This window comes from Aythya fuligula, chromosome 20 (assembly GCF_009819795.1).
Source record: "Aythya fuligula isolate bAytFul2 chromosome 20, bAytFul2.pri, whole genome shotgun sequence".
Taxonomy (NCBI): domain Eukaryota; kingdom Metazoa; phylum Chordata; class Aves; order Anseriformes; family Anatidae; genus Aythya; species Aythya fuligula.
This window is the reverse complement of record NC_045578.1, coordinates 5644947-5668982: the sequence shown is the minus strand read 5'-3', so window position 1 is coordinate 5668982 and position 24036 is coordinate 5644947. Positions and strand designations below refer to the sequence as shown.

The 24036-nt window shown below is 61.1% G+C and overlaps 1 protein-coding gene across 2 annotated transcripts; it reads left to right on the top strand.

Annotated features, from left to right (window-relative positions):
• Positions 1-1898: 1898 nt before the first annotated feature.
• Positions 1899-23641, top strand: TMEM132E (transmembrane protein 132E). 2 transcript variants are annotated; one of them, XM_032200852.1, is made up of 9 exons: positions 1899-2023; positions 11269-12181; positions 12996-13136; positions 14871-15063; positions 15376-15519; positions 18693-18898; positions 19477-19756; positions 19839-20030; positions 20760-23641. In XM_032200852.1, the coding sequence occupies exons 1-9, from the start codon at positions 1960-1962 to the stop codon at positions 21786-21788; spliced, it is 3162 nt and encodes a 1053-aa protein (XP_032056743.1). In that variant the 5' UTR covers positions 1899-1959; the 3' UTR covers positions 21789-23641. The 2 variants fall into 2 exon arrangements, with proteins under 2 accessions (XP_032056743.1, XP_032056742.1); XM_032200851.1 differs by lacking the exon at positions 1899-2023 and adding an exon at positions 8475-8574.
• The last annotated feature ends 395 nt before the right edge of the window (positions 23642-24036 follow it).

The following is a 24036-nucleotide window of genomic DNA, read 5'->3' as shown; positions in this document are numbered from 1 at the left end:
GGCCATAGGGGGGGTTAAGCGGGGGTGGCAGAGGAAGGGAAATGTGGGGAGGGGGCACAGGAGCCACGTGGGGGGTGATGGGGGGACATCTGGCCTGCTCTGTGTGTCTCCAGCCCTGTGCCGCCGGGATGGGGCAGGGGGGGAAGATTTGGGGTCCCCTGGGTGCAGCCTCAGCATTGTCCCCCTCTGCTGCCGGGGGGCTGGGGGTGCCGGACCCCCTCCCTGCCCTCATTTTTGGTGGAAGCCCAACTCGGGGTGGTGCTGGAGGACCGGGGCTTGGACATTCCTGTTTGGCACCATGAGGGGAGCGCGGTGTTCCCCAGGTGTGCTGGCGGTGGTGTTCCCCAAAATCCCATTCCCCCCCCCACACCCCAGCCGATGGGGAAGGACCCCAAAACCCCCCCAAATGGCATCGGGGGGTGGGAAGAGGCCAAGCCCGGCTGCCTCCCTCCACCCTGGGGTGCCAAATGTCCCCCCCCGGTGCTCTGCGCCCCCCACCCCTCTCCCCACGCCCTCATCCCCCATCCCGCAGCCTTCCCTATTCTTTTCTCCTATAGCAGGAGGGAAGGGAGGGGAGGGCAGTGCTGACCCCACAGCCCCCCCCAGGCTGCACCCATGGGTGCTGGAGGGTGGGATGGAGACCGGCTGGGAGGCTGCTTGGGGAAGATGATGGGGGGGGGTCGGGAAAAAAGGGGGCTGCGTTGCATCCGCTCTGCTCCCGAGGAGGGGGAGGAGGAAGAGGAGAAGGAGGAGGAGGAGGAGGAGGAGGAGGAGGAGGAGGAGGAAGGCGCCTCCCCCTGCCGCCCTCCCCGCTCTGACCCCCCCCGGGAGCCCGATGCGGCTCCGGCCGGGCGAGCGGCCACGGGAGCGCCCAGCAGCGGGGCCCCCCCCCCCCGGCACCGGGGGGTCCAGAGACAGGGGGGGTGGGGGGGGCCGAGGAGCAGAGCCCCCCCCCCCATTCCCACCTCCTCCCGCCCCCCCCTTTTCGCTTTTATTTACCAACAGCGGCGGGGCACCCCCCTCTTTAAACCGGAGGGGGGGGGGGGAGGAGGCGGGGACCCCCCCTCGTTGCCGTGCTCATGGCCGGGTCCCCCCGCTTCCAGCCCTCACGGGGGGGCAGCGGCTGAGCCCCGGCCCCCCCCCCTCCAGGCTCCGCTCCCCCCAAACTTTGCCTTCGGATGCGGGGACTCCGCCGAGCTGCTCCTGATTAATTGCATCTGCCTCGGATTAATTATTCACCCTCCTGCTGCTTTTTTTTTTTTTTTTTTTCCTGTTATCGTCGTTTTTAATTATTTTTTATTTTATTTTTTTTTCCTCGGGGGGAGCGCTTTCATTCCGATTTTTTTTTGGGGGAAAAAGGCGCTTGGAGACGATATCTAGATTTTTTTTTATTATTATTGTGCAGGGAGAGAAGAGGGGGGGGCTGGCGACTTGCTAGCCCTGCAGCATCATCCTTCATCGGCGCAGCTTTGATTCTATTATTTTATTTTTTTATTCCTTAGAGGGGGGGGGCACACGTGCTCTTCTCCCCCCCCTGGATCCCGAGGAGGAAGAGGAGGAGGAGGAGGAAGAGGAGGAGGGGGGGGGACCCACCCGGCTCGGCGCGCCCCCGCTCGCCCTGCAGGCACCGGGGGGGTTGCGGCAGGATTGGGGTGCGGGGCAGGGGCTGGGGTGCTGTGCCCTGTGAGCTGGGGGGGCACCGAGCCCCCTAACCCCAACCTGGTGTCCCCCCCCTCCCCAAATTCCCCCGTTGGCTGCTGCCGCCGGCTCGCACGTGGTTGGATTTAGGGGATTTCTGCGGGTATCTACATATTATTTTTTTTTGGTGCCTGGCTTGGATTTTTATTTTATTTTACATTTTTTTTGGCCACGGGGGGGTGGGGTGGGCTCGGGGCCTGGCTGCTCCTGCCGCTGCCCCCCCCTTCCCACCCACCCCCCCCCCCCCATCTACATCTCGCTATGGGGTCCCCAAAGAAGATGCCCCCGGGGCTGGCCGCCCTGCTCTGCTGCCTGCTGCTCCCCGGTAAGTGCCGTGGGGGGGGGGACACACGGGACGGGAACCTGCGGGGGGTGCGTGGCTTTGTGTCCCTGGGGGGGCTCCCCCAGCCCCTGCCTCTCTCTGCCTTAAAACCCCCCCGCAGCCGCTGCCTCCCCTCTCCCTCTGCGCCCCCCCCCCCCCCCCCCCCCCCCCCAAGATGAAATGGGTGAAGATCGGAGTTTTTTTCCTGCTTTAATCAAACGACAGCTTCACCGAGCTGTCTGCTCGGCTGGGGAGAAGGGGGTCGCCCCCCCCTTTTATCCCCAAAGCCCCCCCTGCCCCGGCCTCCCCAACGCTTTCTCCTCCTCGTGGGCATCGCTTTGGGTTGGGGTGCAGCGATGGGGGCACAGCCTCTCCCTCTGCTTCTTCCTCACCCCTTTCACCACCCTAAAAAAAATAAGGATTTAGGGTCGGGGGGGTCCCAGCCGGTGCTGCTGCCCCCTCCCTGCCTGAGGCCTGGGCAGGGGGGGCCCCGCTGCCTGCGCTCACTTTCCCTGAGTTGCATTTCAATCGCTGCTGTCACCCTGCCCGCGACATCCCAGCCCTGGGGATGGTGGCACCTGCTGCAGGGGGCTTTTTTTTTTTTTTTTGAGGGGGGGGGGCTTTTTTGGGGTAAAAGGGACCCCTGCCAATGCACCTTCCGCAGCGCCTTTCCCCGGTGGTTACGCAGAAAGCGGGGGGCTGCTGGTGTCTGGGGGTGCCGTGTGTACCCCTCGTCCAGCTGGGGGTTTTGGGGTGCCCCCAGGGGTTGGGGCTGTGCTGCTGGAGCCGAGGGGGGGTCCCAGGAACACGTCCCAGCAGCTCATGGATGAAGCACTGGGGGGGGGGGGGGCTTGGGCAGGGCTCCTGAGCATCTGCAGCCCCCCGAGGCTCTCGGAGGAGCTTGGGGAGCTGTTTACCCACAGCAGAAAAAAAATAATAATTAAAAAAAAAAAACGTATATATAAAGAGGGGGGGGGGTACTGAGAGTGCTGCAGGGGGCAGGCAGGGTGTATTTTTCCCCTGACCCCCCCCCCGGCTCCCCCCAGAGCAGCAGGAGCAGCGATGCTCCCGGTGCAGCACCCGCAGCACGGCGCTGCCTCGCTGGGCACCGCAACTTTACCCAGGGGCTGGGGGTGCTGGGACCCCCCTGTGTCCCCCCCCCAAAGGGACCCCAGGAGCGGGTGCAGACCCACGGTGCTTCCCCGGGCACTGGCTTTTTCGGGACCAACAGGTAACGGGGTTGGCAGCCGGCGGGGGAAACGTGCTCGTCCTCCTTTCCTCCTTCCTTCCCTGCCTCGATTTTGCCTGTAGGAGCTGCGGGCGGCTGGCTCGGCGTTTCCCCGTGGGGGGGGGGAACCACGGCAGGCGTCTGCCAGCCCCGCTGGGGGATAAACGCTCGGAGACATCGGGGGAAATCTCCCGGCTTCGCCAGGGTTTTGGGGTGTGGGGCTGGATGCGGCCCCTGCTTCCCCAGCCCCTCCTGGGGGGGTTTATTTGGAGCCCCCCCCTGCTAAGAGCAGGCAGTGGGGTGGGTCAGGCTTTGGGTTTATGGCAGGGCAGGGTTTGAGCCCCTGGGCTGGGGGATGCGATGGGTTGGGGGGTCCCCAGCAGGAGGAGGGGTGCCTGGTGCTGTGGTGGGGGGGCTGGAGCCGGGCTGGTGGCAGGGAGTGCTGGGGCTGGCACGGGGCTGCTGCCAGTGGGGCTGGCTTTATAGGACCCCCAGAACCCACTCCCCACTCTCCATCCCTCCTGCCCACCCGGCCTCACCCAGCCCGTTAAGGGACGGGGTGGATTTCCCAGCCCCAGCACCCCAAAATCAGATCCCCCCCCCCCCCATGCACCGGTAGGTGAGGGTGGCCCCAGGGGCCACCGGGACCCTTGCGAGGCACCTGCCATGGGTTTGGGGATCATTTTGGGATGTGAGCTGTCCTCACCAGCCCCTTTGGCCTTTTCTGGACAGCTGAAGGTCTCGGAGGGAGCCACAAAAAGCGGCCAAAAGCTCCAAATTTCCTCGGCCTTCCTTAGGAATCGCTCCGGCTGCCTGCTGGGCTCAGCCCCTGGCTGCGCGTCGCCCTTTTCTGCTACCCGAGGATGCTTTTTTCCCCGTTTCCTTTTTAATTTCTTTCTTTTTCTTTTTCTTTTTCTTTTTCTTTTTCTTTTTAATATCGACCCTCGGCTGCAGCTTCACCCCGCTTTGTGCTTCTCTGCGGCTCCGGGAGCCCCCCGGGAGCCCCCACTTGGCTGCGGCCCCGCACCAGCTGCTGGCAGAGAGGGGATTTTGGCATCCCCGCACCCCGGGCTGGGGTGGCCCCGGGGCTGTGCGAGGGTTTTCCGGAGGGACGGAGCTCGGGTGCTGGGCACGGTGGAGCTGCAGAGCTGGAAGAGCCCTTTTGGGATGCGGCACGGTGGGGGTTCACCCATCAGTTTGTTTGGGTGGGTTTGGGGTCAGCCCCTGCGACCTCTCCCTGCTGCTCGCTGAGCCTCGGCCCCGCTGCCTGCCTCAGTTTCCCCTCTCCTGAAGGCAGAGATGTGGGGTTATTTGGTGTCCCCGTGCAAGGCAGGCCTGGCTTTCCAGCTGGCGTAGTGCCGCTTGTTTGCTCTCCTGAGGAGTGTGGGATAAAAATAAAGGGGGACCCCACAGCCGTGCCATGGAGGGGCACTAACCGGAGTGAAGGGGTCCCCACACGGTGCTGCTGTCACTGGGGCCACCAGGGCCAGCTCCCCCATGCCTCAACCCCACTGGGGATGGGGCTGGGACCATATCCCTCTCCCTACATCCCCCCCCCCTTAATTCCCAGTGGGACCGAGCCCCGTGTGTAGGGCTGGGGGTGTAGGATCACCAGGAGAGCTCCAGCCAGCGCACCCCAACCCCAGCGGGGTGCGGATCACCTCCCGGCCCCATTTCGGCTCCGAGCATCCCCTGCCTTGGGGATTTTTCAGGCCAGCAGGTGGAGATGTGCCATAACTCGCTGCCGGAATGGGGAAAACGCACCCGGCGTTTGCTCATTTACCGGGTCCCGGGCACGAGGCTGGGTCTCAGGGGCTCAGCACCCTCAGCACCAGCCCCGAGCAGATGGGGGCCGGCAGCACCTCGCCCTCCTGGAGGGGCACAGGGCAGGACGTGGCCCCCAAACCGGGCTGAACCAGGCAGGAAGGGGTCACACGAGGGCACCCCAGAGCCAAAATTCTGTCTTCCAGCTCCGGGGTGCCCTTAGGTGACCCCAGCTCTTCCCTGCTGCCTTTTCTTCCCCTCGGGTTCCTAATGGGGTTTAGACCCCATTAGGGGTGGGGTTGCTGCCAGCTGGTTCGGCATCCCAGCAACAAGTTGCTCCTTTTCAGGTTTGTCCCTGGGTGCTCGGAGAGGTGCCTCGAAACCCTCAGCTGGGGCTGTGCTTGCCTGTGTGTGCAGGATGAGCAGGAGCTGGCACATGAATCGCCCCAAAATTTTGGGACCAAGCTCTCCCTGCTGCACCACCCAGGGAAACTGAGGCAGGGCACCGGGTAGACGCAACCCCACAGCAGTATGTTGCACAGAGATGCTACTTAATTCACCCCACCGTGGCCAGCTGCTGTGGTCCCTCCTTTCTAAACCTGTTTCCTAAAAAAAAAAAATAAAAAAAGGGAAGGAAAGGAAAAAAACAACCCAACCCCAGTGGAGCATCCTCGGATGTTGTGCGGGCGCAGCCACCTGCCTGTCCCCATCCATCCCATGGCTTCTGGCGGTAGGGAGGAGGCAGGAAAAAAAAAATCCTGGGAAAAGCAGGGATTTAAAGGGCAAAGGAAGGGGTTCTTGCATGCTGTTACCCAATTTTTGGCTCTTTGCATCACCAGAGCAGCCCAAAAGGGGTGGCTGGAGGAATCGGTGCGTTCCTCTCCCGTGCGGCGCTCGTCGCCGAGTGAGCATCCCATCCATCTGGAAAAGGTCACTCTGGCTAATCTAATCAGCATCTTTTATTATTAAATACAGGGCTCTGCTAACGAGCTGCCCCCCCGGGAGGGAGGAGTGGGCTCCGTGGCGCCGGGGCCGCGCTGCCTTTGGGGTGGGTTTTGCTTGCGGGGAGGTTGTGGGATGGCAGTGAGGGGACTGGTGCGTAACGGGGCAGGTCCTGGTGCTCCTCGCCGTCGGTAGAGGTGCTCTGAGCTCAGGGTTTCCCCTCAATTTGGGAGAAACGGGGTCCTCAGAGCTGCTCCGAGCTCACGTTTTGCCTTCAGACTGGGAGAAATGGGGTCCTCCAGCTAAAGCTGATGGCAGCCCAGGATGCCTGCTGCCAGGGGAAGGCAAAACCACAGGGTTTGGGGATTGAGTGACTGGACTTTTTCCCCAAAAGGTGTCGGGTTTGTGCTGCTCTTGCCGTGCCTGGTCCCTGCCTTTCCCCAGCTGCTGGTTGCTGCTCCCAGCCCGTCCCTCCCCGCAGCACCGGGTCAGAAGCCCACGGCTCGCTGCCGTCTCCTCCCCGGGAGGATGCTGCCATCAAGGCACTTCTCTTTTCCTCCTCGGTCTCCTTCCGTCTCCTGCTGGCCAGCATTTTCCCCTTGCTTGTGCAATATTTGCCATCCTGGATTTTTCAATAGCTCTGCTGAAAGCTCGGGGTCTCGGGTGCTTTGTGTTCCAGCCCTGCAAGGGTTACGGGGGCAGGTTGTGCTGTCGTGCTGCCTTGCGGGGCTGACAAAAGTTGTTCTGCTTTTGGGGCTTTCCCTCTGCTCTCGGGGTGTTTTGTGTCAATGCCGGACCCCATCCTGGCTCCTTCACGGCTCGTTTTGTGCCTCTTGCTGCATCCTGCTCCGGCTCAGCACTGCCCTGCACAAGGGAGAATGAATCGGCGCCGCATCAGCCCAAAATGTGTCCCTTGGCACAATGGGGTCAGACAGAGATGGGACAGGGGCTGTGAGCAGGACAGGTGGCTTTAGGGGGCTCACTGCCACCCCACACCGATGCTGTCTCAATCCCGGGCTCAGCAGCTGCTGGGTTTATCCATGGCACCCCCCCCGCTGTGCTGCGTTTTGGAGCCCTGGGGGTGTTCCCGTGGACATTCATGCTCGGGCAATTCCTCGTCCTTTTTATTTTTCCTTTTTTTTTTTTTTTTTTTTTTTTCTTTTCCCTCACCTTTTAATTCATTTCTTCATTTTTCTTCCTCCTCCGCAAAGGCCCTCTCCTCCCCAGCCCCTGGCCTGTCCCCTGACGTGATTTGTGGAAATTGCTCTAAAGTAGCTGCCGCGTAAAAGCCTCGCCTGCTCCGGGAATTTATGGCAGGCTGCGCCTGAGCGCGGCACATCCCATTTAGCCCGTATTTATTTATTCCTTTAGGTTTCTTCTCCCCCCTCCCTTCCCTTTTAATAATTTCCTGGGGGAAACTCAGGGCTCAGCACTGCAGCCTGGGGTGCCCGGCATGTGTTTTTCCAGCATTTTTTGGGGGCTTGCTTCTCCACAGGGGGTGCTGGGCTGTCACCCAGGGGTGCTGCTGTTGCCCAGGGGGCTGCTGCACCCCAGCAGCCACCACCATGCTCTTGTTGGAGGCTGATGGTTGGAAGAGGTGTCCCCAGGTGGGATCTGGGAGGAGGATTTCTACGGATACCCCCAGACACAGACATCCCTCTCCTTTTCCTCTGGGACATGAAGGAAGGGAGAGCCGTCAGCACAACCCTGTATTAGACAGCGGAGAATCCACCCTGAGCAGCAATACTGCCCCTAGTGAGACTCGACCCTCTTTTCCCAACCTCCACCCACCTGATTCCGACCCCAGGCTGCTTTTGGGAAGCCCCAACCCCACCAACCTCCCAGGACGAGCACCGGGGTCCCTCTCGCCGCGGTGCCTCCCGGCCCCACCGCCTCCGTGGGGCAGCGCTGGGGGCTGCGGGTGGCCCAGGAGCTTCACAGCCCCCCCGTCACAGCATCCCCTCGGCCATCTCACCGCCGTGAGCCGGGGGGAGGTGCCGGTACATTTGTAACAATTATTCACTTAATTGAGTTCCAATTAGCCAGGGCTGGAGATGGAGGCTCGCACCGCGTCGGCGGGCGCGGGGAGCTTGTTGTCTTTCATGTCGCTGAAAACAATTTCCAGGGCTCCGGCTGATGGGAAGCGTTTCCAGGCTTCCCACGAGGGCCGGGTTTCCCGATTCGGCTCGGGTTGTGCTGCGGGGGGGGTTCCCCAGGCTGCATCGAGGCACAGAGCACCGGGGGGGGCTCCCCCTGCCATGCCCAAAGCTCCCCGTGCCGGGGATGCGCTGGGGTTTGGCACCACTGGGGATGTAGGTTTGAGTTTTGGGTGGAGGTGGAGACCTCGATTCCCCTTTTTTATTGGGTTTTATGCTGTTTGGGGGTCAGACCCAAATCGGATGGAGGTATAAGGTGGTGGGGGTCAGTGCCCGGGGGTGGATTTGGACATGGGGAGGTGGGCGTGAGCCTGGCTTCTGCACAGGTCCCCCTTTGGCTGGAACATCCCAATCCTGGGACACCCAGATGTGGGGCAGCCCCAGTGTGTGGTGCTTGTGTCCCCACTTTGCAGTTGACCCTAATGGCCGTGGGGGTGAAGTATGGCCCCGGGGGGGCTCATGCTGTAAGTTTTGGGGCTCCAAATCTTTAACTGGGATGCTTGGGGGCAGCGGGGTGGTTTCACGCTGCCTTGAAACGAAGTCACAGCTGGGACATCTGCGGGTGGCTTCATGGTGGGAGCATCCCGGGAGGCTCGGTGGGGTGCTGGAGATGAAGGCTGTGCCCTGGGGGCTGCCCTTTTTGGGGTCTCAGGAGGGCTTTTAGTGTGGTGTCAGCCCCATTCCTTGCATCGGGACAACCCCTGCAGCCTGCCCCGAGTGGGGGAGCTGGGCTGTGGGGGGACCAGGCTGGGGCACAGCCCCCACCTCCCTCCCCCAGTCTTATTTTCCCGTGTTTTTCTCTCTGTTTTTCCCCTGCTAAGTGGGGATATACGTGCTGGGAGCCCCCTGCTGCAGCCCGGGGGATAAGCTGGGATCAGGATCCCCCCCGGAGCGTGCCTAAAGCGATCCCTATGGCAGACAGCTGGGGCTGGGGCTAAGCCGGAGCTCAGCGCTGGGTATCGGTGCTGGGTGAGAGGAGGAGGAGGAGGAGGAGGCTCTTCAGCCTCAGGGCAGTGGGGATGGAGCTGGGTTTGAGGAACACTCCCCATGAGCCCCATTTGCTGGGGATTTGGGGTAAGAATGAAGGCAAGCAAGCCAGAAACCCCCACTAGCCATAACCATGGCGGGTCTGTCTGTCCGACCCCAAGCAGGGAGGACAGAGCCGGGTTGCCCCTTAGGGATGGGATTATTTCACTGCCAGAGACCCCCAGAAGCATCAACCCCCTCGACTTGGGGGGGTCTCTTGACTGTAGGGCGGTGGGGTGGGTGCTGCCACGTCCCACACCGCTGTCCCCACGTGCCCTCGTGGCCATCCCCGGGTCCATCTGGTGACGTGGGGCACATCTGGCTGGGCAGATGTGGCTGCCGGGGGGGTCACTGCGTGTTCCCACCTCCCTCTCTGCCCCTTTCTCCCCGCCGTGGGTCAGAGCCCACCCTGGAGAGGGAGGGTGCGGGTCCCATCCTGCTGTGGTGCTGCGCAGGGGGGGATTTTAGCCAAGAGGCGGGGGGAGTCTGGGCAGCCCCCAGGCTGGTCGGGTGCAGAAATCTGCTTTTTGCTCGTGGTGCCGAGCCGTGAGGGTGGAAGGACCATATGGTCCTCTCTGCGCCAGCCTAATAAACCCGGCAATGCGGGTCAGGCGCCGCAAATCCCGTTAACCGGTGCGGGGCAGAGCCGGCAGCCGGGGCTTAACCCTTGTGTCCCCCCAAACCCAGCTGGAGGTGGGAGTGCCAGAGCTGCTGCCCCCCCAGGGGGGCTGCTGGAGACCAGGGCAGAGGGCTGGGCACAGCCCAGGGTGTCCTGAGCTGTAGGGTTTTCCTTCCTGCCACCCTTCTCTCCATCAGTTCTCCTTTCTGCTGCCCCAAATCCTTCTCTGCTGCTACCCCATGGCATGGGGCTGGGGTCAGAGCGTGGTGCTGGGCTCTGTGTGTGATGCCAGGGCTCGGTGCCACCCCAACTGTCCCCCTGCAGCGCGCTCAGCATCGCCTGGTGGTGCCCCTCGGTGCTGCCAGGAGCAGGTCTTTGGGTGGATTTCTCTGCAAAATGATCTAAACCTTCCCCAAACACCAGATTTTTTTAAGGAACAAAAACGACAACGGACAAAATTTGCACTATTTCTGTGATTCAGTGTTTAACTTGAGCTTTTTTTTCCCTGGCTTCCAGTGCCTCATTTGGTCTCATGGGTATTTCATCCAATGTAGCTCTGACTTGGGGATTGTTTCTCAACTCCACTTTCCAGCGAATAATCTCATGCCTTGGAAAAAAATAAATCCCTCTTGTTGAAACTCCTGGGAAAACACCAGGAATGGCAGGAGCAGCCCTGGCTGCATGGCCCAGGACTGTGCCACAACCAGGGCGGTGGCCTCACCGGCAGTGCCACCGGGTCCCCAGCACCTGCCTGGCACTGGGGACAAGCTGCAGTTGCGGACACCATCGGTACCTGTATCAAGCACTAATCCTTTTAGGAGCCTTCCTAAGCCTTTTACGCCCCAAAACTCTACTGCAGGGAGGTCCTGGGTGGGTTAACGGGGTCTCAACTTGGCCCCAAGCCTGTATCTCCATGGGTCTGGCCACAGCGATGCTCCAGCTGGAGAAAACCCTGCTCCCATCCATCTGGAAGCATAAAATAAAAGGAAAGGGTGAGAGTTTTGGGGCAGCCCCCCCGGCACGCTTCCCTCCCCTATCGGAAGCACCCAGGCAGGTGCCGTGGCAGGGGCTGAGCCGTCACATCAGTGCCTCTCTCCGTCACATCAGAGCCTCTCGCCGCCCGTAATTTGGGTGCTGGCGGCTGCTGGGGCCACTGGGGAGCGGCTGCAATCAGCGCCAGGCTGCGTGGCGGGGAGATGTGAGGGGGGGCCCGGGTGTCCTGGGAATTGCTGGCAGCAGCGGATCTGAAGACCTTGAGATGTCTTCCAGGCTCCTGCAGGAGCGGCCGGGTGTGCTGGGGATGGGTTCAGCTGGGAGATTCTGTCCATGCTTCCACCCAGCCCAATGAGCGGGGCACCGACCCCCAAGGTACTGGGGGATGCTCAGCAGGAAAAAAACCCAGCCTGACCCCCCTTGTGAGATGCCTGGGGGCTGCAGCACCACCTTGTCCTCGCCATGGGGGCTCTGGGGAGCGATGCCATGCACTAACCCCATCTCTCCATCCTCTTTGCAGCCCACGCCAAGGGTCCAGCCCCCAGCCTTGAGCCCGCCGAGCCCCCCGGTGCCGTGATGCTGCCGGTGAGCTACCGCCTGTCCAACACCCGCCTGGCCTTCTTCCTCAAGGAGGTGGGGGCCAGCCCCCCAGGCAACGGCAGCGCCCCGCTGCAGCGCTCCGAGCCCTTCGTCGTCTTCCAGACCAAGGAGCTGCCGGTGCTCAACGTCACCCTGGGACCCTTCAGCACGGGGCTGGTGCTGCCCAAGGAGCACCTGCAGCCCTCCAGCACCCTGGAGGTCCCCGACCGGCTGACGGTCAACTGGAAAGTGCGCGCCTTCATCATCCAACCCCGCCTGGTGGCCAGCCAGCCCGTGGTCCAAGTGCTCTTCTACGTGGCCGGCCGGGACTGGGACGACTTCGACGTGACCGACCGGCTGCCCTGCGTGCGGCTCCACGCTTTCCGCGACGCCCGCGAGATCAAGAGCTCGTGCCGGCTGCGGGGCAGCCTGGCCACCTGCCTGGTGCAGGCGGAGCTGCCCCGTGCCTGGTTCGGCCCCGGCGCCGTGCCCCTGGGCAGGAGGAAGAGCCCCGAGAGTGTGGAGGTGCCGGGAGAGAGCCAGCAAGCTGAGCTCTACTACACCCTGCACGCCCCCGACGGGGCCGGCCAGTGCCTTGGGGACACCTTATCGGCATCGTCCCCTCGCCGGGGGGGTGCCGGGGGGGCCAGGACCGAGGGTCCCACGCAGCACCCGCTGCTGCGCATCGGCAGCGTCAGCCTCCTGCAGGCGCCCCCCGCGCAGCCCATGCAGGAGCACCGGCTGGACGGCAACGTCTTCATCCGGCTGCCCGACAAGCCGCTGAAGCCCGGCGAGGTGCTGAGCATCCTCCTCTACCTGATGGCCAACTCCACGGTGGAGCATTTCACCCTCAGGTAGGGGCCCGACCCCGGGGTCGGCCCCAAAAGCGGTGCCGTTTTGTAGGGGAGGGTTGGTTCGGTTGGGGTGGGGTGGAGGAAGGGGATGGGGAGGGTGCTTATGGGGTTTTGAAGGGTTTTGGGGTTTTGCAATGGGGGTTTCACAGCATTGCTGCTGTGGTGTGGTGCTCCCCATTGCACTGGGGTAGGGGCTGTGCCAGCAGCAGTGGGATTTGCTCGCTGACACCTTGGGGATGAGATGTGACCTGGTTGTGGGGTCAGCAGGGGCTCTCCCTGTGCCCCCCTTATCCCAGAGCTGGGGCAGGAGGTGCTGAGCACCCCAGGATGGGGAGGTGCTTGGGGGCATCCTTAGGGACGAGGGGGTGTGATGGGGACAGGCTCAGCCCTCCGCTATCAGGGCTGCTGGCTGATGATCCCTATATCTAAAACTGTCCCCGTGGCAGGGCAGAGCTGGCACTTCTTGGAAGGAAAATTGAAGCGGGGGGGGGCACGCGGGGCAGCTGTTCCTAAATCCCATCTGTGGGAGTTGGTAGTGAACAGCAGCGAGCCCCTGGCATAGGGGACACAGTGCTTGAGGCTCTCCTGTCCCTCACCTTGGGGCCAGGAGCCCAAATTCCTGCTGGAGGGGTGATGTGGGGGCAACACCCCACGGCAAAGAGGGACTCGGGTGGGCGCGTCCCCACCACAACGCCTCCACCACAGGTGGTGTTTTTGAGAGCCGGGAGGAATTTGGGGTGCAAAATCCCCCTGCAGCCCCAGCAGGGCAGCTGGGGGGGGGTCGGATCCAGCCCCTGAGCGTGGCTCCCCGCAGGGTGAAGGCCAAGAAAGGCGTCAACCTGCTCAGCACCAAGTCGAGGAGCGTGCAGTGGCTGGTGAGCTCGGAGCTGCTGACGGGCGGCAAGCACTCCACCGCCACCGTCGACGTGGCCAGGGCGGAGGGCGCTGGGCCCAGGTAAGGGACCCTAACATCCACCCCCAGCCCCAGGGCAGCACCCGAGGGGTGATTTGGGGAAATCTGTGGGTTTTGGTCCAGAGCTGGTCTTCGTCTGGTTGGCAGTGGTGCCCCGTGAGTGCTGGGGGGGTGTCAAGCGATGCGCTCCTAGGTCATTGGGATAATTGCAGCTACATCCCTTTCTGAGCTGGTAGCGCCTGGTTGTTTCAGGAGCTGGTGGGTACTTATAGGGGATTTTGAGGCTGAGTTGTGAAGCCACAGTGGATCCTGCCATTTTGGTGGAAGTATTTTAATTTTTGTAAAAGTTTTGACACCCCGGGAGTCTGCAGCTCCTTGCTGGTTGTCCTGATCCCCGCTGACAGTCCCTCTGGGGAGGAAGGGGAGCGCTCCCCGGGCACGGTCCCCTCTGGTCCTTAAGGTCACATCTCCATCACCCGGTGTCTTTGGGGTCAGGGAGGCAAAAGCTGGGTTAGAGCAAGCTGATGCTCTCGGGCCATGCTGGAAAATGCCAAAAGCAACCAGAGCAGAGGGACGTTGGAGCCCACAGCTGACATTGGCATGTCCCCACAGCCACCATGGCATGTCCCCATGGCCACCAGCTGCCTTGTCCCCTGCTCGGACACCCTGTGCCCACCCCGGTGCCACCCCGGATCCAGGCGCAGGCTGGTGGGGGGGGGGCACCCAGCTCCCCTCTCCTTCCCCTGCCCCCTCCCTGCCTCTGCCGCCGACTCAAATCAGCCTTGAAAGGTTAGAGACGGGAGATGAATTTAAAGTGATTACAATCACCTTTTAGACAAACAACTCGATCAAATATTAACGTAATGGAAATGATGAATGACTCAACGCCGCGGCGCCCTCCGGGCCCTGCGAGCACGAGCGGTTTGCCTCGGGGATGGCGAGGATCGGAGGGGACCCTGGAACTTTGGGGTGATATTGGCCAATTTGGGTTGTTTTGCGCCCCAGCAGCTGCCCCTGGAGTTGTGCCCCAGATCTGGGCAGCCTGGCTGTGCCGGGATGCCCAGCAGCAAGGAGCCCCTTCCCCTCCTTGTATATTTATGAGGGAGAAACCTGTGTCCAGCCTCCTCGGATAGATGGAGCCTTCCTGCTGCACGGCAGGATGAGAGCGGGGCCGTTTCAGTTTTCCTCCTCCCCTTCATCCCTCTGCTCCAGAGAGGTTCTGCCAGCTCTGAGCAGGGCTGTGTGGGCCCTGCGGTGTCTCCTGGGGAGGCTCCAGTTCTGGGGACCCTTGGGGAGCTTTGTTTCAGGGGGATTGGCCCAAACCCCAGCGTAGCCCATGTGCTGCCTCGTGGGATGCTCAGGGTTTGACCTTTGGGTGCAGAAGCAGCCCGTGGTGGTAAATCCAGCCCTGCTTCCAGAATGATGGAGCCCAGGAGGTGAGGACAGAGCCTGTGGCCATTTGCTGTCCCCTCGTCCATGTTCCCGTCCCGTGGTTAGTGATGCTGGTCAGGTCCAGCACGGAGTGTTGATATAGCACCCAGGGGAGCTGGCTGAGGCTTTTCTCCCACTGGAATAAGCAGAAAAAAATCAAATTATCTTCCATTTGTGTGGGTTTCCCTCGGAGCAGCCCCCCGGCTGTGTTTGGGCTGAGCACCGTGGTGGTGACCACCCCCGAAGGGACCCTCTGGAGATGCTCTGCATGGCTGGATGGGACCACCCATTACCGGTCCCCCGGGGCACCCAGCTCACTGTATCCTCCCTCCTGCCCCCCGCCAGGGACGGGGACACCTCCTCCGAGGTCATGCAGCTGGATTTCGAGATGGAGAACTTCACCAGCCAGTCGGTGACGCGCCGCATCATGTGGCACATCGACTACCGGGGCCGCAACCCCCCACCTGACCTGGAGAAGGTGGTGACGGAGCTGACGGTCATCCAGAGGGACATCCGAGCCATCGTGCCCCTGGCCATGGTGAGCGGGGTGTGATGTTCCTCCAGCCCTCCTGCTTAGCTCCTCTGGTTTGGTGTTGGAGATGGTTTGATGTCCCCCGAGGGATCTGTGGGCAGGGATGGGTGGCGACGTGTTTCCCTGTGCTCCTGGCTCTCCCACCAGCCCACCTGCCCCAAATCCCACCCCTGCAGCACTTATCCACCCATAAATCCCAGCCAGCTCTTCCCCAGGACTGCTGTAAGAGGGGGACCAGGCAGGATCTGGCCCTGGGGTTTGGTGCAGGACAGCGAGCCGCCCTGTTACAGGACGGTCCCCTTTGCGCCCCGTCCCCAGGACACGGAGATCATCAACACGGCCATCCTGACGGGCCGCACCGTGGCCATCCCCGTCAAGGTCATCGCCATCGAGCTGAGCGGCATCATCGTGGACGTCTCGGCCATGGTGGAGTGCAAGTCCAACAATGAAGACATCATCAAGGTGGGTGCGAGCGGTGAGGGATAACCCCACAAAGGAGCACACGTTGAGCCTCTCCCGGGGTTTCAGTCCCCGTGTGTCTCTCCCCGGCCCTATGGGGTGAAGGACGGGGCCCTTTGTCACCACAGGAGGCCATGGGTTGCTCTGGTGCTGCAGACAGCAGCAATAACTAAGGGTTATCGCGGCACTTAGTGCCCAGAGGTAAAATATAGTCCCCTGGCAGTGCAAGCCGCACGTTTCCATCAGCGGCTTCACCTGCACCACCAGGCGATGTTCATCTCCTGTGTGGGCTGATGTGGGGTTGGGGCCGGGGTCTGGTCCTGGAGAGGCAGGAGGGGGCCAAGGAGGGGATCGGGGACGATGGGGAACAGCAGAAGGGATGGGGAGAGGAGCGAGATGGGTGACATGGGAGAGGGGCTGGGCTGTGAGTGCAGAGCATGGCGACAGCCCCCTGCTCCCCCCAGCTGACGAGGCAGCCTCCGTCCTCGAATCCAGCTACGGCTGTGCATTTTCCATCGCCGTACCCATTCATCCTTGTACATTTTTCTATCACTGTACGTATCCATCTCTCCGCCCGCCTGCATTATTCTATCCCCATACTCATCCATCCATCCATCTGTCCCCCCCAGACACCTCCCCTTCTCCCAGCAGGGCAGGGGGTGATGGGCAGAGCCCTGGCCGGGCTGGGACCTGCTCTTTCCTGGGGTCCCCTGGGAGCCAGCAGCCCCGCGGGCAGGTGACAGCCGGTGTCACCGACTGTTTACCCAAGTTCTTGAACAAAACCCCTATCCGTGCGATTTACCGTGCCGGCTCTAATTTATGGAGACCGGTCCTCCGCAGCGTGATAAAACACTAGAGCAATAATACACTTCAGGATGGACTCCAAGACACTTAAACTGTTTAATGTGCTGTCTTTCCACTCGTAAATCTATTTACACGCTGTCCCCAGACCTGGGGGGGAGCAGACACATGCACGCGAGCGGGGATGAATAATGCATGGAGCAGCCCTCCAGCCCCGCTCGCTCGCCATCCGGAGCCCCGCGCAATTTCTTGCTGAGTTATTTTGTGTTTGTGCTAGGGATTCGTTTCCGAGGGAGCTCTCGCTTCCCTGCTGAGATTGGGGAGTATGATTACGGTGCCAGGGCTATAAACCTGTTACATAAATCAAAGCTTACATGGTGGGATCTGCTATCTGTTACTGTAAATAATTTAGCGTCGGGGAGGAGCGGGGAAGGGATGCTTCTCCCCAGGCAGTGTGGCTCGCTGGGGGTTGATCTTGCGTGGAGGGGAAATGTTGTGGACCTGGTGGACATGGCAGTGAAGGTGCCACCCCTGAAGGCTGGTGGGTGAGAGCTGTCACCCTGATCCCTGCATGTGGTGACACAGGGAAAATCCCCGCGCTCTGCCCGGAGAGAAGGAGCTGCCATCCAAGGCAGCATGGAAATAATCCCCAGCCGTGGGGAAAACACGTGCCGAGGGATGTGCAAGGAGAGGAGATGCCACCTCTGCCTCTGAGCCTTCCTTAGGAGCCCACCACCCGCCCCTGCTTGAAGACCCTCCAGGAGCAAGTCATCTCATTGGGGCTGCAGCCCTGGGGATGCGGCCACCCCCAGGGACCCTGGCTGGCCCACTCTTTCTGCTCCCGAGGGCCTTGGAGGTGAATTATCCCCTTTATCCCATGCTTGAGGCCATGCAGAAGTGGAGCTGGTGGCGTTTTGGCTCGGAGCCCAGGCAGACCTCAGCCTCTCGCTTCCCGACGCCTTGCTGCAAATCCGGGAAGTATCTCCCAACAAGCGTGCGCTTCATTTAAAAGCTAATCTGCAGTCACTCCATCATCAGGACAGGCCCGATGTGCTGGTACTTTTTGTTGTTGAATCTCCCCCGGTCCCCAACCAACTGAACAGCAAGTGGCCCCCAGAACGAGGTGCTGGGGGGGATTTATTAGGTAAGGCAACGTGAGCAGCAGCCCATCATATTTATTGTGATAAATGGCACAATATCTAGTGCTGGAGGATTCGCCCAAGAGCTCATCTTTATTCAAACGCTGCCCTGCCAGAGCTGAGATTGTCTTTTCAGGCAGGCTGAGCTGGTACAAGAGCAAACCCTCCTGCATGGCCCTTCCCTCCTGCTGGCCACGGAACAGACGCATCCCCAGGAGCTCCAGGTGCAGCATCCCCCACCATCCCCAGGGACCACGGGGCTGGGAAACACAAAGCTCCTGCAGCTGGATGGATGTACACACCCCAGGATATGGTGGGGAGGGAGGGATGCAGGGATGCTTCCTCCTGTGCTGGCAGCCAGCGTGCAGCATGGACTCAGTCCCTTATCAGCCATCAGAGAATCCACATGGGAGAGCAGCTTGGTGGAATTTGGATTTTCCGCACTGTTGAGGTGCTCAGTGCCACTGAGAAAGAATGACCGAGCTGCTGGCTGAGCAGAGATTTTTATTATTTTTTTTCTAGCAGCAAACAATTCGGGTGCAATTCCCAATGTTTTGGGGGCAGAGCTGGGTGCAGGGAACACTGCAGACGTGAGGTGGGAGCCCCCAGCCCCGCTGCCTCCAGTCCTTGCCGGGCAGGGGATGGTGTTGTTGACTCTGCTGCCCTGAGCAGAAGTACCGGCGATGCTTTAGTGGCATCCTCTTAGCTCCTTAATTGACTTGGATTGGTCAGTAATAAGTGGCCCCCGCAGGATGTGTTTGTCTTATAGCAAATTTAACTAATGGCATTTGCATAAATGGGAATTAAAAGAGGAAAAGAGAGAGAGGAGATGAATTCAAGGATTCAGATGGACTCTGGAAAGTGTGCTCTGGTGTGAGCAGGAGGGACACGGACGGGGATGGAGATGGGGACAGGGATGGGGACATCCCCTTGGTGCATTGGGATCACACATGGTACAAGGGCACAATTCGGTGTGTGGCCAAAGGTGCTGAAGCACCAAAAGAAGGTGCCTGGGGGAGCTGGATAGGATGGAAATGTGTGTTATGGACGTGGTGTTTGCGGCTCCATGCCTCTGAGCAGGGACCCTGGGGAGGAAAGAGCATCCCTGCTCACTGGTCTGCCTTTAACCAGCTACGTGCACAGCGTAATTCTGCTCCTCTGAGGTGTCCCAGCCTCCTGCCAGGCTCTCTGGAGTTTCTAGGAGCATTACAATCCCCTGATCTCCCCTCTCCCCAGGTCTCCAGCAGCTGTGACTATGTCTTCGTCAGCGGGAAGGAGTCACGGGGCTCCATGAGCGCCCGGGTCACCTTCACCTACGAGCACCTCTCAGCCCCACTGGAGATGACGGTGTGGGTGCCCAAGCTGCCGCTGCACATCGAGCTCTCGGACACCCGGCTGAGCCAAGTGAAGGGCTGGAGGGTGCCCATCCTGCCGGACAGGAGGTGGGTGCTGGGGGGGGGCTGTGTGTGGGGCACCCCAGGGTGAGGGAGGCAGCAACGTGCTGGAGAAAGTCCTCAGGAGGACCCCGAGATGTGTGCAGGGAGAGGATGGAGAGGACAAGTTGAAGGTGGTAGGGGGCTAATGGCCGTGTTCAGCTGGTTAATGAGGGGCTATCAAAAATGACGGAGACAGACTCTTCTCAGAGGACCCTAGAGACAAAGTGAGAGATCAGGGATGCAGGATGAGTGTTGGAAAATGAAGAGGAAAATTTCACAATGAGCATGGTCAAACATGGGAAGTGGTGAGAAGCATCCATCTGTGACATCCATATTCCCCTGGATGAGGCTGGGAGCAGCCAAGCTCCAAAGTTAATCCTGCTTTGAGGTCTAGAGACCTCCAGGTGTCCATCCCAACCTGAGATCCCTCATCCTCTCAGCTGCTTAGGGGGCAGAGACCATGGTTGGCACGTTCTTCTGAAACACTCACGGACAGCAGGCATCTTTTTGGCCAGGAGGCTTTACCCCGCATCCCCCCTCGTTTCTCCCTGCCCTGCCACCCCTCTCCTGTCCCTGTCCTGCAGGTCGGTGCGGGACAGCGAGCACGAGGAGGACGAGGAGGAGCGGAAGCAGAGCCGGGGCTGTGCCCTGCAGTACCAGCACGCCACGCTGCAGGTCTTCACCCAGTTCCACACCACGGCGGCGGAGGGCACGGGGCAGGTGGTCACCATGCTGGGGCCCGACTGGCTGGTGGAGGTGACCGACCTGGTCAGCGACTTCATGCGCGTGGACGACCCGCGGGTGGCCCACCTGGTGGACAGCTTCACGCTGGCGGGGAGGGAGCCGGGCACCACGCTCTTCAAGGTACCCCCCCGGCCTCTTTTCCACCCTTCCATCACTGTGGCTTTGGGTGGTGGGGTGGTGACGGTCCCCTCGTCCCCCGCAGGTGGTGTCCCCGCTCGTGGAGGCGGTGCTGGGCGAGACGCTGGTGACGGTGGCGGAGGAGAAGGTCAGCATCACGGACCTGAAGGCCCAGGTGGTCTCCAGCCTCTCGCTGTCCCTGCACCCCAGCCCTGGTAACAGCCACACCATCATCGCCCGGACGGCCGCCCAGCAGACCCTCAGCTTCTTCAAGCAGGTGAGGCCTGGGGGGGGTGATGATTTGGGGTGGAGTGGGGGCTTAACCTGTAAAAACCCTTTCCCAAATCCTGACTGTGGTCATCCTGAACACCCGCTGTCCTCCAGATACCCCCAACGACCCCAAAGCAGCCCAGAAACCTCCCAGTGGACCCATGAGACCACCCTGCCCACCCTTGGCTTGGGGATGGGGCACAACCATGGGGACAAAGGGGCCTGGGAGAAATCCTATAGAGTTCCCAGCTTGTAGCCTCTGGGGCTGGGTTTGGGGTGAGCCTGGTTTTCTGGAGGTCCTGCCTGTCCGGTAGCCTACAGCCTCTGAGCCTTGAAGCTCCTCAGGCTGTCCCCTGGGCCTCTCCTCCATGCCAAGGACCAGGGAATGGTGGGGAAGGGGCTGAGCACCTGAACCACCCGACAGCAGGCTGGGGGCAGCCAGAAAGCTGCCTGCGCCTTGTCCCAAACCCCCGGCAGGCCCTCGGTAAGAGGAGATGTTCAGAGGCCCCATCCTGCTTCAGCAAGTATGGGGAGAATTGAGGGGAGAAAGGTCAAAAGAGAAAAACGAGGAGATGGTGGGAAGGAGAAGGCTGGTTCAATAGGTGGAGGGGTGAAGGATTACGTGGGGGAAGGATGAGAAGGAGGAGGGATGGACGGACAGATGGACAGATGGCTGAGCGGGTGCAGGTGGGACTGGCATCGTGCTGGGCAACCGGTGCCTGTGTTGGTCCTGCAGGAAGCGCTCCTGAGCCTGTGGATTTCCTACAGCGACGGCACCACGGCCCCGCTCTCCCTCTATGACCCCAAGGACTACAACCTGGTGGTGAGCAGCCTGGACGAGAAGGTGGTCTCGGTGACCCAGGACCGGGCTTTCCCCTTGGTGGTGGCGGAGAGCGAGGGCTCCGGGGAGCTGCTGCGGGCCGAGCTGGTCATCTGCGAGAGCTGCCAGAAGACCAAGCGCAAGAGCGTGCTCTTCACGGCCCTGGCCAGCGTGCGGGTCCATTTTGGCTCCGAGGAGGACCCGACCTACGACTACGACCATGTCCCCAGCAAGCCGGGGCCGGCAGAGCCGGGGGCGAGCACCACCCTGCGGGCAGAGGTGGAGAGGAAAGCGGAGCCGAGCGAGGACAGTCGGATGTCCAGCGCGTCTCACCCCACCGAGGACTTCCCCACCATCCCCACCGGCTTTGTCCAGGTGACCAGGGGGCTGACGGACCTGGAGATAGGCATGTACGCCCTCCTGGGCGTCTTCTGTTTGGCCATCTTGGTCTTCCTCATCAACTGCATTGTCTTTGTGCTGAAATACCGGCACAAACGCATCCCGCCCGAAGGCCAGACCAACATGGACCATTCCCACCACTGGGTCTTCTTGGGCAACGGGCAGCCCTTGCGGGCTCACAATGACCTCTCCCCCCAGCCCGAGAGCCCCGGGAACCCCTTGGAAAATGTCCAGACCTGCTGCCACGCGGACCACCACAGCAGCGGGAGCTCGCAGACCAGCGTGCAGAGCCAGGTCCACGGCCGCGGGGACGGTTCCTCGGGGGGCTCCACGCGGGACCAGAGCGAGGACCCCCTCAACTCGCCCACCTCCAAGCGGAAGCGGGTGAAGTTCACCACCTTCGCCACGCTGCCCACCGACGAGCTGGCCTACAACTCCATCCCCATCGCCGATGAGGAGGACTTGGAGTGGGTCTGCCAGGACATGGGGCTGCAAGACCCCGAAGAGCTTCACAACTACATCCGCAGAATCAAAGAGATCGCTTAACGCAGGGGCAGAGGGGACGGGGCGGGAGGGAGGGGGCTGCCACGCCGTGCCACGCCACGCCACGTCACGCCACGCCACGCCGGCCGCTTCCCGGGGCCAGAGACCCAGCTCGGGCTCTCTGGCTTGTTCCCGTTCGCACATCTCACATCCTCCTCACCCCGTCCGGAGGCACCCCCGGGGGCCTTTTTCTTTTCTTGCCCTTTCCCGGCTGGTTGTCCCCAGGGGAGGCAAGGAGCACACGCACAGCCACCGAGCCTGCTGGTGAGCGGGGAGGGGGGCACAAGGGAGGTGAGCTGGGGGTTGGAGATGGGTGAGGTCAAAACCTGAGCACGCGCGATGGCGAACAGGGCAGGACGATGCTGCGGGTCCTGTGGGGCAGAGGATGGAAGAGTGGAGACATCCCGGCCCCCTCCCAGGAGCTGAGGAGGCAGGTGGCGGGTGGGGGTCCCCAAAGGCACCCCCACCATACCCGGGGGGTCGCACAACCCCCTATGCTGCACCTGGTTGCACAATTTCGGAGGTGAGTGCTGGTACAAGGATTCACCGTCCTATGGCTGTTGGGGTGTGGGGTGCACAGCCTGGCCGCCCCCACCCCGAGCCCGCTGTCTGCTCCATGTGGGATGGTGACATTAATGTTTGGCATCCCTCGGGGACCACGTGCCTCTGCCCCAGGGCTGCTGGTTTCTGGCCTCCCAACACTGGGATGTGGTTGGGAGATGCTGCGGGGGGTTCCCACCACCCACCTCGGTGCCAGCCTGGTGGGGACACCATGCCCAGTCCCAGCCCAGTTCCCCCAGTCCCAGCCCAGCAGGGATGCCCGCAGCCAGGCTCAGCCTCCGTGGTGCCTTCTGACTGCCATAACCTCCCCCGTCACCCCATCCCCAGCCCCAAAGGCACCCCAATCATGGAGCATCCTCAGCCAGGCTGACCCCATGGGGACCACTGGGTACCAGGGCCAGTGGGTTGGGGGTCCCAAGCATCATCTGGTGGAGGGGGCAGGTGGCGGCTGGCAGCGGATTATTTCTGGATTGGAAGTTACCCACCACTGTGTCTATTTTTTTTTTCTTAAATAAAAGACTAGAAAAACAAACAAACAAACAAACAAACAAACAACAACCACAATGAAATGGAAAGCCAAAACCAAAAGGCGCTGCAGCGCTGTGTTGGCTGCAGCTCTGCTGCAGTGCCCTGTCCTATGTCGGGGCTGGTTTGGGGTCACCCCCGGCCAGGTGGGTTCTGCTGGGGGGAAAAGGGCACACACAGCACTGTCCTCCCCCCCCCTGCACCTCAAACCCATGGTAGAACCACTGCTGGCACTCTAGGGGCATCACTTGGCTTTGATGCCTATTGGAGCACTGAGCACTTTGGGGACAAATGCTGTGGCTTTGGGGCTACCCCGTCCCCAACCCTCCCTACCTCAGCAGCCCGATCAAAGAGGGGATGATGGCACAGCCCCATCTCACCAGTCCCCGTGCCTCAGTTTCCCTGGCAGGACAGCAGCAGCTTGGGGCAGCGTCTTGAAAGTCTCTTTAAGGCGTTTATCTTTTTTTGGGGCTATGGAAATTTCTCCCCCGAGCGGCCTTAAAACTTTCCCGATAGCTCTGTGCTGGTTTTATATACACATATCCATATATATATATGTGAGGGAATTGAGATGTGCTCAAAGACCAGGTGGGTGATGCAGTTATGTTTTACTGTGCCCTCTTATCTAAAGGACACAGGGCTGGCTGTGCGAGCCGCCGATCTGATAGCTCTTCTGAGCAGTAAAATTAATACAGCCCAATTCCCCGCCTGGAGCCACCAAACCTCCTCGTTAAATTAACATATATGAATATTTGTTAAAAAAAAAAAAAGAAAGAAAAAAAGGAAGGAAGGAGAAAAGGAGTGGGGAGAGGTAAGAAAATTGCATAATAACTTTTTATAATGGTAATAAGCTGCAGACTCCTGCTCTGTGAGCGCAACCTGGGGTTGTGGCAGTCAGGAGGGGAGGACAGGGTTTTGCCCCCTTTGCAGCAATCCCCATGAGCTGCTCGCCTGCTGCCTCCTCCCAACAGTGGCATTTTGTCACCTCCGCACAGGGTTTTGCCCCTGCCCGTGCTGCCTCTGCGCCCCCTGCACTGGTGGGGATGGCGCTGTGACGTGGCGAGGACACCGGTGCCGGCCCTGGTGGCAGACGTGCTCAGGGCATCTGGATGAAGACAGCAAAACCTTCTAGATATCTACAGCTATTTCTTGATACATAAATATG